Source organism: Jatropha curcas, chromosome 6 (assembly GCF_041381405.1).
Source record: "Jatropha curcas cultivar XTBG-Jc1 chromosome 6, XTBG_Jcur_1.0, whole genome shotgun sequence".
In the NCBI taxonomy this organism is placed as follows: Eukaryota; Viridiplantae; Streptophyta; class Magnoliopsida; order Malpighiales; family Euphorbiaceae; genus Jatropha; species Jatropha curcas.
This window is the reverse complement of record NC_143156.1, coordinates 7491999-7508988: the sequence shown is the minus strand read 5'-3', so window position 1 is coordinate 7508988 and position 16990 is coordinate 7491999. Positions and strand designations below refer to the sequence as shown.

Genomic DNA, 16990 nt, shown 5'->3' with positions numbered 1-16990 from the left:
GGCTAAATTGGCCTAAAGGTCAAATCTAACATTTTTTATTCTGTTAAACAAGTTCATGGACCAAATTGATTTTTATTCCCTCTAGTTTCTAAACATGCATGTGGGAGTAAAAAATCTCATTTTTCAATTTTTAATTAACAACTTGATTTTTTTATTTAATTAAAATGCATTTCAAAGCTAAATAGCAAGTTTAGATCGACTTACTAGTGATTTAGTGCAAGAAACAAGAGAAACTAGAAAAATTTAAAAAAAATTATAAAATCAAATGTTAATATGGATTCATTTCCATAAATGATTGTTCACATAAGAGTTCAATTTTTGGCGGAGAGATTTGAAAATGTTAAAATAATACTGGAAATTTGGCTAAATCTTGTGTTGACACTAGTCAATGGAGATGTAACTCCATTGAAACCTTCCTCACAAGTCTCAGAACTGGTCATCCCAGCACTAATCCATGTATTAACATCATTATAAGCCTTAGCATCAACAGCAGCCGTTGATTCCTTAATCTGATCAAGGGCGCTCTGATAGACCTCAGAGCAATCTGTTAAAGCCTGCTTTACAGATGCATCTGAACTTGTTTCGAGCAATTTGGGGATGAGCTTCAATACTTCATTGGCGCTCACTGATGCTATGTCAAGTGCACTTTTTGTCAAGCTTTGCATGTCACTTGCTGGGGCTGATCCTAAAGCTTCTTTGCAGAAATCCTTGTATAAGGTTTTGTCACAGGATTGATTTAACAATTCTGAGGCTTGGTGACTAGTAGAAATCATGGCAAAAAATAGGGCAAAGAAAAAGATTTTCGAAGACATGATGTTTCGTGGGATTTTTCTCTCTCGCCAATTTTTCTTTATTTGCCTTCTCGTATATATGTCAATGAAAATCTTTCTCTTGGCGAATTTTTCTTTTGCCTTCTTCTTGTATTTGTACTAAACAAAAGTTTGGGTATTTTAGGTTGTTTTTAACTATTTTCTATATTTGGATTTGATTGTTAAAGAAATAAGAGGAGAATAAGTAGGTAAAAAAAAATGTGGAGAACCAATTAACAGGTAAAAATAACAGAATAATCTATTGATTCTCAAATTACAAAAGTCCAATGTTATATCTGGTTTCTGGATTGTCTATATATGGCAGTTTTATTTCACAAAGTTATCTTTTGCAATTGAGTGGATCGTAATAATCCCAATAACTATGGAAGTGTATGAACATTATTAAACAAAATTGTACATTAAATTGAGGTTATTTGGGCAATATCTTTCCCACCAAATCATACGAGAATAAATTCTTTGTTTTCTGTTCGTAAGAAGTAATAAAACTTTCAAAATGTGGAAGTGTTAATTACTATAAAAATAATTCAGAAATAAACGATTTTATTTTTGAATAAAAATTTTATAATAGCAAGCATCTATAATTTTGGGAATGGATGTTAAGAAAAAAATGCCTTGGTAATAATTTTTTAAGTTAAAATTAGAGAAAAATTAAATGTGGTATATATGTAATATTATTATCAAATTATTGTAATATTTGAAATGATATTTAAATGTTAGGCAAGAAATAAAGACATCAAGCTGGAGAAATATTTGTATTATTTTTATTATATTTGTTGGTATGAGAAAATATGTAAATGTGAATTTTCCATGATTCCTTAACGCTACCCTAATGAATTCACCAATATAATTTGCATAAAAGATTTAATTAAAGTGAATGAAAATCGTAGGGGTTTATTATGCCATCCATACAATATGTAAAACCATTAAATAAAAAACATGTATAGGAGAGTTTCATATGTGAAAAAAATTACATATGATGATAGTCTAATAAAACCAAAAGTTATTCTCAAAATATAATATATGATATATAATATTAAATCAATTATTATTTATTCCATTTACATAGGGTGTGAAAAAAAATACTTAGAAAAAATCAAATAGAAAGAAAATATTTATCAGATTATTAATAATTTTTATCCAAAAAAAATCACAGATTAATTATGCTATCTATATAATAAGTAAAATTAAATACTTATATATATGATATTTACAAAATTAAATCACAGACCATACTAGTTTTTATAAAATTTACTTTTCCATGTTAGATAATTTATTTTTATTTTATGGAAAGAGAACAACTTATTTTATTAAATTCTCTCTCTCTAAAAAAAAGATTCTTATTGAAAAAACAAAGCAAAAGACTAAAGAACTTTTCATTTTCAAATCATATTAGTGGATAAATATGTAAGTAAAAGATTTTCGAAACAACAACAGACGAAGATTTTTCCTTTTATCAGAAATGTTATTATTGGATAAACACTAAATAATATTTTTTTTTCCTTTATGAATAAAAGGACAACAAAAGATAAGATTAAGTTCTATGAAAATATATATGAATCTTAACTGAAAATATATATGAATCTTACTCAACAGCTAGCTTAGAAAGTTTCAAGATATTGAAAACCAACTATAAAAAAATAAAAAATAAAAAAAAAATCAAGAATTGCCTATAAATAACATAACCAGTTTTGGAACCATAAGCACCTCTGAAAAATCTAAAAAGGCCATGGCTGAAAGCTTAAGTGCTATTCTCATTATCAATCTTTTATGTTTTGCTTTCTTTGCCATTTCTACTACGGCAGCTAGAAATGGACTGAAAAATCCATTAGACGCCACCACATTAGGCAAAGATGATGTTTCCTTTACTGGGACTAACTTCACTTATGTCTGTGACCCTTCTAGGTATGCTGCCCTTGGATTGGACATGGCAAATTTTTCCTTCTGTGACAAGTCCCTTCCCTATGATGCTAGGGCTAGAGACTTGGTAAACCGTATGACATTGCAAGAAAAGGTTCAACAGCTCGGACATGCGGCTTATGGTGTGCCTAGGTTAGGGTTACCTAAATATAATTGGTGGTCTGAAGCCTTGCATGGTGTGTCCAGTACAGGCCCAGGAACTTTCTTTGATGAAGTTGTTCCTGGTGCAACTAGCTTCCCTACTGTAATACTCACAACAGCTGCTTTTAATGAGTCTTTATGGAAAACTATTGGTCAGGTAATTAGTTTTGTTGCTGTTTCTAGCATTAAAAAGTCGATTTTTGCTCATACGGGTTAGCTATTAATGTAAATATTTAACTAATGCAGGCTGTTTCGACAGAAGCAAGGGCAATGTACAATTTAGGTCGGGCTGGATTAACTTTCTGGAGTCCGGTTATTAATGTAGTAAGGGATCCTCGATGGGGAAGAGCCATTGAAACACCTGGAGAAGATCCTTTCATCGTAGGTAGATATGCTTCTAGTTTTGTAAGAGGATTACAAGATGTGGAAGGGACTGAAAATCACCCAGATCCAGACTCTAGACCTCTCAAAGTTTCCTCATGTTGCAAGCACTTTACTGCCTATGATCTTGAAAATTGGAATAACACTGAACGTTATATCTTTGATGCTAGAGTAATTTTCTGGAAGAAAAACCTTTTTTTTTTTCCAAAATTTAAAATCATCTTAATTTTAAAAATGAATGAGAATTAATTAAAGTGATAACTTAGTGCAGGTGCATGAACAAGATATGGTAGAAACTTTTAATCGACCTTTCGAGATGTGCATTAAAGAAGGTGATGTGAGCAGTATTATGTGCTCTTTCAATCGTGTTAACGGCATACCTGCTTGTGCTGATCCAAAGCTCCTAAATCAAACCATCAGAGGAGAGTGGAATCTTCACGGGTAAAGATATGATCAGCTTGAATTCATTTAATTTCTTTATTCTATAACTAATACAACTGAAAACGATTTTATTCTTTTCGTGACAGATATATAGTATCAGATTGTGATTCCATCCAAGTTATGGTTGAACGCCATAAATTTCTTGATGACACCAAGGAGGATGCAGTTGCAAGAACACTTAAAGCAGGCTTGGATCTGGACTGTGGAGAATACTACACCAAAAACACTGAAGCTTCAGTAAAGCAAGGAAAGGTCGGGGAAGAAGACATAGATAGGTCACTTAAATATCTCTATGTGGTGCTTCTGAGAGTAGGGTTCTTTGATGGAATCCCTCAATTTCAATCTCTTGGCATCAAAGACGTGTGTTCCGAACAACACATTGAATTAGCAGCACAAGCTGCGAGGGACGGAATTGTCCTGCTAAAAAATAATGATGATACTTTACCCTTGAAGTCTGATACGATCAAAACCTTAGCTATGGTTGGTCCACACGCTAACGCTACAAAGGCTATGATTGGAAATTATGCAGGTACATATTTTTTAAATACAAACACAGTTCAATTGTATTATAAATCTAATTAACATTTTGATTACAGGAATTCCGTGCCGATATATCTCTCCTATTGATGGGTTTTCGACATATGCAAAAGTGAGTTATGCAAGTGGATGCGTCGACGTTGCTTGTAGGGATGACAAATTGGTATTCCCAGCAATGCAAGTTGCACAGGAAGCTGATGCTACTATAATAGTAGCAGGTATTGACTTGTCTGTTGAAGCCGAAACCAGAGATCGGGAGGATCTCCTCCTTCCTGGTTACCAAACTGAACTTATCAACAATGTTGCGAATGCTGCCAAAGGTCCAGTTATTCTCGTAATCATGTCAGCAGGAGGAATAGATATCACTTTCGCTAAAAACAATGTCAACATCAAAGCCATTTTGTGGGCTGGGTACCCTGGAGAAGAAGGTGGTCGGGCCATTGCAGATGTTGTTTTCGGAAAACACAATCCTGGTAATTGACTGACTAGTAGTTTTAATTAAGAAATTTCAGTTTTTAATAATTTTTGTAATTTTTTTTTTCTTTTTTTTCGGTTCAGGAGGAAGACTACCACTCACTTGGCATCAAACAAATTTTGTTGATCAACTACCAATGACATCACTACAATTGAGGCCAAATGATGAATTAAGCTTTCCAGGTCGAACTTATAAATTCTTTAATGGCTCTACAGTTTACCCATTTGGGTATGGACTCAGCTACACTAACTTCACTTACAAGTTAACATCTCCAAGAACATCAGTCAATATAAAACTAAACAGGTTCCAACATTGCCATAATTTGAACTACAAAGAAGACACCTTCACACCTCCATGTCCATCGGTCCGAACTAATGACTTATCCTGTAAGGAAAGTTTTCAGTTCGATATTGAATTGAAAAATGTGGGATCCAGAGATGGAAGTGAAGTTATGATTGTATACTCCAAGCCTCCGGAAGGAATTATAGGGGCAAATATTAAGCAAGTGATTGGGTTTAAGAGGCTTTTTGTTAAAGCTAAAAGTAGTCAGAAGGTTAGTTTTGAGTTTAATGTTTGTAAAAGCCTGCAGATCATAGACTATAATGCTTATAGTGTTCTGCCATCGGGAGGGCACACTATCATGATTGGGGATGATGTAATTTCTTTTCCATTTCAAATTAGTTTTAGTTAGGTAATTAGTAGTGATAATAAATTTGAAGTTAGGGAGATGTTAGCTAGCAACGTAGCTATTGTCTAAAATTAGAAGTGAATAAAATTTAGTTTTGATTTATGATTTTGATAGTAAATGTCTCTTATTATTATTTTTAAAAATCTTAAAAATGAATTGAGAAAAAGTTAGTTTCCGTAAAATCTTATAAATTAAACCATGATATATAAGATATGTTTTGGTTGGCGAGTGCGCTGCGCTTATTTCTGCTGCAGTTACAAATTGCTCTGCCTGATTCTTGGTTTCTCAGATATTGGCGATGCAAATAACCCTCTCTACCTTTTAATAATATTATCCTTGCTTATATATATATATATATAAACCATGATATAGATTATGTAATGTTTATTAAAAAAAATAGTTTGGATATGATACAAACAATTTGGCAAAAAGAAATTAGCATATGATCCATGTTATATTATGTAAATAAATTTCATTGAAAATATCATTTGTAAGATCAATTTTTTTGTAATAATAAATTTTATAATAATTCTATTCAAAGTGGATATTAATAATAAGTTAATTATAAGAAATAAATATTATATATAATGTCAAATATACTTTTTAACATTAATCTTTTTCATTTATGAATATTCCTAGACTAGAGCCTAGTTATCAAAAATTTAATTGCACATTATAAAATAAATTGTATCACTCATTCCTCGCAATGAAGTCTAAGTTTCGTTAAGTTTAAACTGAATTATTACTCATTAGCCATTTGATTGATGGTTTACTTATTATTCACTGCAGATTGATTATTTTTCTTGGTAAATGTATGCAATATAGCAATTTGAATAATATATTGTAAAATAAAATTATTTGATTTTTCTTAGCTTTTTTAGGGGAGTTTTATGAGTTAAACTAATAAACTGTTTGTTTTTGTCTAAAATTGTATGCTAATTTCCTTTTTGGTAGAGTTTTAATAAAAAATATTTCTTTTCAGATATATTCAAAAACCTTTATTTATTACATGAAATACGAAATTGCCATTACAATTATAAAATGATACCATGTATCACTTGTTAATCATTCAACAATTGACTTTTGATATCAATTATTAATTATTTAAATGAGTAGACTATTAATTCAAATGCAACATTTAGAATTTAAGATGAATAAATTATATCTTTTGCGCACGGCAAGACATAAATTAGTGGTAAGTGCATGTATAACCTTACAATATATCGTGATTCATATCCCTCATCCCAATACTCAAAAAAAAAAATATATATATATATATATATATATAAACCTTTTCCACCTTGTTATTATCCAATATTATAATACTTTTTTTTTTTTTTGAAAAACTTGTTAAAATAAAAATTCTGTAGTTCTATTAAGACTCTAAAGAATAAGCAACTCACACAATAGTGTGAGTTGCTTATTCTAGTTCTATTAAGACTCTAAAGAATAAGCAACTCACACAATAGTGCATGAATTACCATTTCACGGTTTCGTTTACAACACCGACTTCTTCCAGATCCATTTACAATATCATACTGATTCGGATTTCTATTATCATATACAACTTTACCATACTGCAGTTTAAGATCCCATCCCTCATGATTATATGTTTTCTTTTTCATTACTACCATCACCATAAATTGATGGCAGCCTATGCTGAGGTTCTAGGTTTCCACCATTACCAGTAGGAAGCTACATGGTGGAGGAGAGGAGTAATTGCTGTTAGGCATCAGCTCTGATACCAGTTGTTGGGTATCAACTCTGATACCATTTGTAGGGCCCTTTCAATCAAATTAAGAGAAAAATAATGCAGCGAAAAAATAGAAATGTGACACAAAGAAATTTACGTGGTTCACCCTCAACTGTTTTAGGGCTACGTCCACGGGATAAATTCCGAATCATTCTTCCACTATTAAAAATAGTAGGTATACAAAGAGAGTAATACAAAAATAGTGGCAAACAAAGTGTTTCCCAAAAACACCCCAAAATAATATCCTCACTATTTTTCTCTCCCAGTTTTAGGAAACTCATCCTAAAACTATAACACTCTCTCTTGCTACATTTTCTATTTCTTTCTGGTGTGTGTTGTGTGTTCTGCCTCTGCCTCTATTTATAGGCAGGTTATGAGAGCATTTGAGAGAGCCGTGCATTACCAATGCACGGCACTCCTTTGTCAAATGGCATGCCAACCTTTGAATGGTTGGTTGCCAACCTTTGGAAAAAAAAAAATAAAAAAAAAATAAAAACGTGTGTTTATTTTTTTTCTTTTCAAATTTATTGTGGGTTCCACTTGAGTGGGCACCGCACAACAAATCTCCCCCTACACACTCAAGTGGAGACGTTAGCCATCATCATCCCTGCAGCTATAATCTATTAGATCTGCCCACCATCTTGTACCGCCGCTACAACTTTGCGGGACACGCCGCCCGATCTCCTTTTGTCGGGAAGACTTTTGACACAAGGCACCACCTGCAGATCTTTTTTCGATCTTAGTCCTGTTGTTACACAGCAACTCTTTGCACGTTTCAGTAATCTTAACTGCCACGACACGGCTTCCCCTGCAAATGTGATTGTATATCCTGAAAATCCATTTCACTGCAGTCCAATGTTCCTTTCCAGGATTTGAAAGAAACTTACTCACTACTCCAACTGAGTGAGCAATATCTGGCCGTGTACAAACCATGGCATACATCAAGCTTCCAACTGCTGAAGCATACGGCATCTTTTCATTTCTTCCTTCTCTTCGCCCATAGAAGGGTACTGTTTAGAACCCAATTTAAAGTGATTAGTAAGAGGACAACTAACCGCTTTAGCATTCTCATTCTAAACCTTTGAAGTACTTTCTCAATGTACTTCTCACGTGACAACCATAATTTCTTGGCTCTTCGATCTTCATGCCAAGAATCTGCTTTGCTGGTCCCAAGTCTCTCACGCAAAGACTTACTAGATTTCTGACCAACAATCAACCACATAGAGCAAAAACAATGTAGTCATCAACAGAGAATTTCTTCATAAAAACACAGTGATCTGAAGTAGTCTTTCTGTAGCCTTGCTCCCCCATAATAGACTCAAACTTCTTGTACCACTGTCTAAGTGCCTGCTTCAAGCCGTATAGGCTCTTCTTCAGTTTGCAAACACAATCCTCTTTTCCTCTTTTTCTACGAAACCCTCTGGTTGCTCCATGTATATTTCTTCTTCCAAATCTCCATATAGGAAGGCAGTCTTTACATTCATTTGCTCGATTTCCATATCAAAATTGGCGGCCATTCCGAGCACTGTCCGAATGGATGTCATTTTCACAACTGGTGACAAGATCAAAATCAATACCCTTTCTTTGATTGAATCCTTTCACAACCAGTCTAGCTTTGAATCGTGGTTGGGAGCTGTGTTCTTCCTGCTTGATCCTGAACACCCACTTGTTCTTCAAAGCTTTATTGCCTTTAGGCAACTTCACCGGCTTAAATGTTTCATCCTCATGCAAGGACTTCATTTCATCTTACATGGCTTCAATCCAGTTCCTCTTGTGTTCATTTTCCATAGCTTCTTCAAAGCTTTCAGGTTCTCCCCCGTCAGTCGTCAGTACATACTCATTGACTGAATATTTAGTAGATAGTTGTCAAACTCTACTAGATCTTCTTAATGTTTGAGAACCTTCCGGTGCTGGTGGCTGAACATGAACACCATAATCTTCATTTGGTTCATTTTAATTGGGAACTTTTGGATTTTCTAACTCTGGCACTTGTTCTTGTGGAACATGCACTCATCTCCAACTTGTCTGTGTTCTATTGGAGGGACTCTCTGTATGTCTGTTGAGTCTTCATCAGATCTATTGGCACTCTGCTTCAATATCTTCAATAGTCTGATCTTCAACAAATACAGCATCATGATTTCTTACAATCGTCTTCTGGATTGGGTCATAAAACTTATAGCCAAATGGGCTTGGCCATAGCCAATGAATACACACTGTCTAGTCTTGACATCAAGTTTCGACCGTTCATCCTTCGGGACATGTACGAAGGCTTTGCAATCAAACACCCGCAAATGATCATAGGAAACATCCTTTCCTAACCATACTCTCTCTAGAGTATCATACTGTAGAGGGAAACAGAGTGAACAACGAACTGCTGTGAGTAACGCTTCACCCCAAATCTTTTAGACAACTTTGCATGTGAGAGTAAACATCTAACTCTCTCCATCAAAGTTCTGTTCATCCTCTCAGCCAAACTGTTCAGTTGCGGCGTCTTGGAAGGTGTTGTTTTATGTCGAATGTCATACTCTTTGCAGAAAGCATCAAATGGCCTAGTATATTCTCCACCATTATCTGTCCTGATACGCTTTAACTTCTTGCTTGTCTATCTCTCAACCAGGTTTAGAAGGCTTCAATGTGTATACCCAAGTCTTCCTAGAATGGTCATCGATAAATATCACAAAATACCAATTTCCACCATATGACATCGTCAATGGTCCACACAAATCTGAATGAATCAGATCTAATACATTCTTCATTCTAGAAGGAGGGGTAATATTGAAAGCTACACTATTTAACTTTCCCGCCATACAATCAGGACACTTGTCTAGGTGAACTTCATCCGATCCAGGTAGTATGTTCTTTCTTGCCAGAGTTTTCTTACTCATGTGGCGTAGTCGTTTATGCCACAATTCAACTGTACTATCATTCTCCGCTACACTCAAAGTGTCTTGGGAGAGTTTTGCATGCATCACGTACAGCTTTCGGTCTTTAGCTACCACAAATGAACCTTTTGTGAGCTTCCACTTACCATTTCTGAAGGTGCTACAGAAACCTTCATCATCAAATCTACCAACTGAGATTTGGACGCATGCTCCAAAGGCCATTCCTCATCAGTCTTGTCTTCCAGTTTAGTTGAACTAAACACAGGCAAATGCATTTTAATTACCATAAGGAGATCTCTCATTTGGTAATACGCGCCATTCAGACTGGTCATTTTGCTTGTCCATTTTGACTTACGCAGAATATCATCACCAACATAAACCGTATACGTGAACAGTAGTATATGTGAATAGTGACAATGAATAGTAATAGTATACTCGAATAGTAACTGTATATATGAACAGTAACTGTACACGTAAATAGTACTATACGTGAATAGTACCTGTATTCGTAAATAGTACTATACGTAATAGTGCTGGGCTTAACAGTGACGGGCACCCAATAGTAACTATTCACCATCAACCGCGAGTTACTATTTTACTATTCATCACTAAGTCGATTCTGCAACGTCTTTCCGAGCGGACAACACCAATGGACTCATCGTAATTTTCTCTTCGTCGTGGTATATTTGTTTTTCAAAATATATCCACGGATCCGGTACCGCTATCTGACCGGCTGGACCTACCGAAACCTTCGACTCTGATACCAATTGTTAGGCATCAGCTCTGATACCAGTTGTTGGGTATCAGCTCTGATACCAATTGTTGGGTATCAGCTCTGATACCACTTGTAGGGCCATTTCAATCAAATTAAGAGAAAATTAATGCAGCGGAAAAATAGAAATGTGACACACAGAAATTTACGTGGTTCACCCTCAACTGTTTTAGGGCTACGTCTACGGGACAAACTCCGAATCATTCTTCCACTATTAAAAATAGTATGTACACAAAAAGAGTAATACAAAAATAGTGGCACACAAAGTGTTCCCCAAAAACACCCCAAAATAATATCCTCACTATTTTTCTCTCTCAGTTTTAGGAAACCCATCCTAAAACTATAACACTCTCGCTTGCTACATTTTCTCTTTCTTTCTGGTGTGTGTTGTGTGTTCTGCCTCGGCCTCTATTTATAAGCAGGTTATGAGAGCCGTGTATTACCAATGCATGTCACTCCATTTTCAAATGACATGCCAACCTTTGAATGGTTGGTTGCCGAATTTTGAAAAAATAAAAAAACACAAACGTGTGTTAATTTTTTTTTTCTTTTCAAATTTATTGTGGGTCCCACTTGAGTGGGCACAGCACAACAATTGCCCCCCCCTTCCCTTTTTTAGGGAAAAAAAATTTCCTATACAGCTATGTGATTTAGACTTTGGCCTAATGCAATTTTTAAGACAACTTTAATCATTTTGGCCCTCTACTTCATAATATTCTCTTAATAAATTTTTAAGACACCTTTAATCATTTTTTGCTCCCACTTTTATAAATCTTAGCTTGGTCCCTGACCATTACCGGAGCTTGGCTCATGCTAAGGGGCAGTTCCAACTGTAGGCGTAGTTTGGGTGGGTGGGTTCAAGCTGGGGTGTAGGCCTACTTAAAGGGTCAGGTCCAGCTGCAGGCTTAGTCTGGACTCTTATATTTTGTGGCATTGCCTCGAATAAATAGCTAGCAGTATTGCTTGGTTCCATCCTCGATGAATTATAACTGCACCATACCTTTACTTATTCTTTATTTGGACTATAATGCCATAGCCAGAGAAGCCATTGGCTCGGATTATACCTTTAGTTGTCCCTTATGAACTTTGTACTGTTTTGGTTCCAGTTTTCTTTACCTAGTATTTTTCAAGTTAGATTGATTTGTTTAGGGTGAGCTTATTGGCTACACCTAAAAATCTTAAGTTTTTTCTGAATTTATAAAAATTAATAAAATAATTAAATTGCTTATAAAAAAAAATCAGAGAATCCATAAAAAATGTTATATATCAAAAAGGAAAAAAAGCAAAATTTAATGTATTCGTTGATTCTAAATAGAGATCGAATTGTGGAAATTTCTCTCTGTTAGTACATATATTTATCACCTTCACCTTTTCTAAAATTGTTATTCTAAGATGCTATTTTTCAAGCCCATCATCATAGCGGGAAATGATAATCTAACAGCAAATATACTAATTAACAATTTCACTATATATCATCATTATTATACATACTAGTATCTCAAGAATCAAGCCATCGTCATAACCAAATTATAGTTATATTTATGAAAAATATATGTTTTCTTTATGAACTGCAATTTATGCATTCAGTTTTCAGATTAGAACAATACACAATAAAGCTATATGTATAATTCCAATTAATATGCAAAAATGTAATAAGTAATAAAATCAAGGACATTGATACATATGCAGAAGCCTCAAGAGCATAAATTGTATGTACCAGAAAAGAAGTAACATGTAAAGTCAAAGAAAAACAACAAATGAAACATAATAAAAGCCATGAAATTAAGGAAATTGGAACATATGACAAATTGCTATTGTAAAGAAAATAAAAAAAAAAAAAAAAATCCACATCCTATTCAAATTAAATTTGGTGAAACTAGACTCTCCACATATGAAACCATTTCAGGAACCTCAATTTCGAAAGTCTTCAGAGTCTTCAATTCTTTATTCTTCAAATCATACCGTAGCAATGCAGAAATATCCCAAAGTGACTTGTTAACTATAAAAACTGCATCATTCTTAAAACAAAAATGTGCTGAAACTGAGTATACTCTCTCTTGTGCGATGGTTATCAATTTGTTCCAAGACGCTGTCACGCCATATTCTTTCATTACCCAAATATTCAAATACGCTCCTGGAGAATTCCCACCGTTACAAATATTCTTAATTGACTCCAATAAACAAAGGTTCCCTTGCAAAACACTTAACTCATACTTATTCTTATAATCATACATATTATTATCATTGTTTGGGAGTTGCAGCTGTACTATTTTCTCATCTGATAAGTTAAAAGCAACAACAATCTTGCTGGAATTTTCCAATTCTGCAATCCAGTGGAAAGCTCCATGCGTTAAAGTCCCCGCCTGACTAAATGTAATATCAAACCCAAAATCTTTAGGCTTTCCCCAAGAATAAGATTCCAATGAAAAAACAAGAATCCTGTAATAACCACATTGTACCACTTTATAATAATTAGTAGCAGAGTCATAACCTAACCCATAAGAAACAAAAGTGTTATAAGGAGCAAAAGTTTTAGGGTTTGGCAATACTTCACGCTGTCTAGTTGAAGGGTTCCATAGGACTAAAGAATAGGCATCGGCTCTGCCTTTGGCTTTGGTTTTCCTATGATTTAGCTTATCTATAGAAATACGTAACAATACCAAACCATCTGAAGAACATAAAATCGTGCAATTCTCGCCATTCAAAAACGGCAGTTGTTGCTCTAAGGGAGATTCAACTGGCACAGCTTCTCCTGAATTATTGACATCGTAGAAATTTGAACCACATACAAATTTGGATAAATCACCTTGGGATCGGTGGAGGTGTGATTTGATGAAGTCTTGACTAGAGATTAGAGAATTGCATGATTTTGATATGCACTTGAAACGCAAAAGTGATTTTACCTGTGACTTCAACAATATATCCGCTACAATTTCTTCAGGTATCGTAATTTCCATGGCAGCGCCGCCGTTGAAGTCCTCCTGAGGAGATTTGATCTTCAGAATTTTATTTTTATATGTGCTAATTTTTAGGGTTCTGACTTATGTTTATTAACCCTGTTTGTAAAAGTTCAGAAAGGAGTTCGGTTGCGATTCACTCTAGTATTAAATGGTTTAAAAGAAACACTAAATATATTTATTTTAGAAATTAATATAATGATTAGTATAAATATTTTAAATGTATCTCATCCTATTAATAAATAATAAAATATTTCTTCACTTTTTTTATTTTAAAAATGTATTTGCCAACTTTTTCAATTTATTTGCAAGAGAAATTCTCCATATGGAATATATCAATGAGTTTAAAAATTTTTGTGAATGATGACTTTTGGACTGTTTAGTTTATATAGACATGATTTTATTATTTAGAATTGTTTTTAAAATTTTACATAATATTGAATTTTAAACACATTGATTTATACTTTGAGGAAAAAAATAAAAAAAATGAAAAAAAGTGATTCGGAACCTCAAAATCAACATAGAACTTAGAACTCTTCACCAATTTAACCCAGCAAAATTAACCCCAAGCAATCATGATTTTGATTTGTTCTTATATCTAAGAACTTAATCCAAAAGAACCTAAAAAAAAAAATCCTAGAATATCCCCTTTACACCCAATTTGAATTAGATGTTCAAAAACATAAGAAATAAAAATTGAATCTGAATAGCAATTGAACAAATCAATTACAATCCAAACAACACTTTATGCATAAAGATAAAAGAAGGCTTAAACCTCACTTTCATTAATCTGAAATTATCCAAGAAAACTAATCCCTTTATAAAGAGAAGGGATGTGCAAATTAATTAAATAAAAATTAAAACAACAATTAAAGCCATAAAGTGAAGACTCTTCCTTAGCTCCCTTAATTCTTCATGTTCTATTATCTTCTTGTCTCTTTAAGTTCTGGTGATCCAAAATAAGCCCAAATGGGCTGTCCAACCCAAATATATGGGCTCCAAAATGAGTCTTGAGCTAAAAGCCAAATACTTAAAGATTGCCAAAACGGTCTAATAATGTCATTACTCCACAAAATTTTTCATGCATAATGAACTCTAAACCAGCTCAAATGCATTTTAAATAATTTAGGAAGTATTTTAGCCCATATTTTAATTAAAAGCCCAAATAGTCTATAAATTTTCACTCCTGGACATTTTCCTGTATTGACTCGTTTTTCCTCCATAACTTGTATTGTATCATTCCATCGCCCTTCAATATGATTCGTCCTCGAATCATGAGGTTTGATAAATAATTTATCCGTGGTCACACAATCATCATTATCGATAGAGATTTCAATTTCCTCAACCGTTCCCGACCCACATTCCACTATTTGGGATTTTTCAAGATACATATTACAATAAATGGACAATTCAGAATTAAATTTCTTGACTTCCTTCATATTATCTTCAAATGTATCCTAGTGAGTAGCTTGTCCTTTTAACTTTCTGATTTGCATAATCTGACTGTCTAATTTGTTGTTGATACTGTCAAATTGCTCATTTAGACTTTCAAAATCCTTGTAGCATGATTGTGAAGAAATCCGTATTGTTTCCTTTGAATTCCTTTTCTCTTTTGTCTCTTTTTTCTTTTTCTTTTTTTTTTTTTTTGAAATTTAGCAATAAACAAAATAGATTCCCAGTCCTCGCAACACACTCCCTTACATGTTTACTCTCGTAATATGGATGCTCGTGTTTCACTCAAAATTCTGACTTTTACCCTCTTTTAAGCAAACACACTCTTGCTTTTTACCACTCAAGCTCTCTTTTCAGCTTTATACAAAAGCGTTAGTTCAAATAGCAATCAAAGTATCCAAATGCATTCAATTTCAATTTAGAATCTGCAAAGAAATCCTAACAACAAAGATAGGGCACTCAAACACTAGAAGCAAATAAAATTCCAGCAAACAAACGAACAACACAACACTTGAAGGAAATGAAGTGTATGTTTGATTTTTGTTCAAATAGATAGCAAAGAGTCAAATTTGATGCCTAATGATTTAATCAGATGCAATGTGGCAGATACAAGAAAAGAAAACTAATGGATGCAAGTAAATGACATATTTGGAAATTGATGAAAGAAACTTGAAATTCTCAAATAGAATCTCAAAATTATCTCACAAAACACTCAATTAACATAAAAGATATGGTTTTGGATGAATCCCAACTCAATTGAAGTGAGTCAAACCCAAACAACCCCAAAACTCACAAACAGCCTAGCAATTCAGATTGAAATTAAAGCAACTAACAACCCCAAATTTCGAGTTTCCCTTGTAGTTTCAGTTTGTTTTTTTTTTCTCTTTTTGATGATATTTGACAATAATCAAGTGAAAAAAGAAACAATCTCAACTCAATTTTATGCATGCACAATCTGCCTAGAACCACAAATCTGAAAAATGGGCAAAATTTTTTAATTTTTTTTAATTTCGTTTCTTTTATATATATATAACCCCTTCAACTTGGGGAAACATCAGTGTTACGTCCGACTCTAACCACCAGAGGAATTGTCCGCTTTAGATCACGCCCAACTCTAATCAATTCTCAGATAATTATTTTCAATAAAACATGCCTCTAAGCAGCAAAGACACCCTTGCAAAACAATTCACTTATGTTTTTGCACACCGTCACCGTTAGTATTGTGAGGAAGTTGCAGTTGTAAGATTTTCTCATTTGAAAAATTGAAAGCAACAATAATTTTACAGGAATTTTCCAATTTCGCAACCCAGTGGAGAGCTCCATGCATGAATGCTATTATCTGACCTCCAATATCAAACTTCAAACCTTTTTTCTTTCGCACAGTATTAGATTTGAATGAAAGAATAAAGAGTGCTTTTGAATTTTTGCCATACCCAATTTGCATCACTTTATAATCATTAGTAGCAAAGTCATAACCGAATCCATAAGTGTAAGATAAAAAATAACCATCTTCAGGGTATGGCAACAGTCTACATTCTCTTGTGGAAGGATTCCATATGATAATAGAATAGTAATAGTCAGACCGTGAGACAACATTATTATTGGAAAAATCCCATGAAACATTGTTTTTATTATGTATTTTGGAATAATAATAAAGACTTCTCTATCTATACCCGCTATTAACAATACCAAACCATCACAAGAACATACAAGATTGCAATTCCTGTAATTCAAGAATGGCAGTTGTTTCTTAAAGGGAGATTC

General features: G+C 33.6%; 3 protein-coding genes across 3 annotated transcripts; 1 reads left to right on the top strand and 2 right to left on the bottom strand.

The window, feature by feature from the left end:
* Nucleotides 1-311: 311 nt before the first annotated feature.
* On the bottom strand, nt 312-773 carry LOC110009889 (pectinesterase inhibitor-like). Its single transcript, XM_020680575.3, has one exon. The coding sequence runs from the start codon at nt 771-773 to the stop codon at nt 312-314; it is 462 nt and encodes a 153-aa protein (XP_020536234.3).
* Nucleotides 774-2514: 1741 nt separating this feature from the next.
* LOC105628937 (putative beta-D-xylosidase 5) lies at nt 2515-5512 on the top strand. The gene is made up of 6 exons (XM_089723440.1): nt 2515-3045; nt 3135-3440; nt 3541-3710; nt 3797-4239; nt 4307-4720; nt 4806-5512. The coding sequence occupies exons 1-6, from the start codon at nt 2557-2559 to the stop codon at nt 5411-5413; spliced, it is 2430 nt and encodes an 809-aa protein (XP_089579566.1). The 5' UTR covers nt 2515-2556; the 3' UTR covers nt 5414-5512.
* Nucleotides 5513-12515: 7003 nt separating this feature from the next.
* LOC149495456 (F-box protein CPR1-like) lies at nt 12516-13880 on the bottom strand. The gene has a single exon (XM_089723441.1). It carries the CDS (start codon nt 13772-13774, stop codon nt 12674-12676), a length of 1101 nt encoding a protein of 366 aa, XP_089579567.1. The 5' UTR covers nt 13775-13880; the 3' UTR covers nt 12516-12673.
* Nucleotides 13881-16990: the final 3110 nt, after the last annotated feature.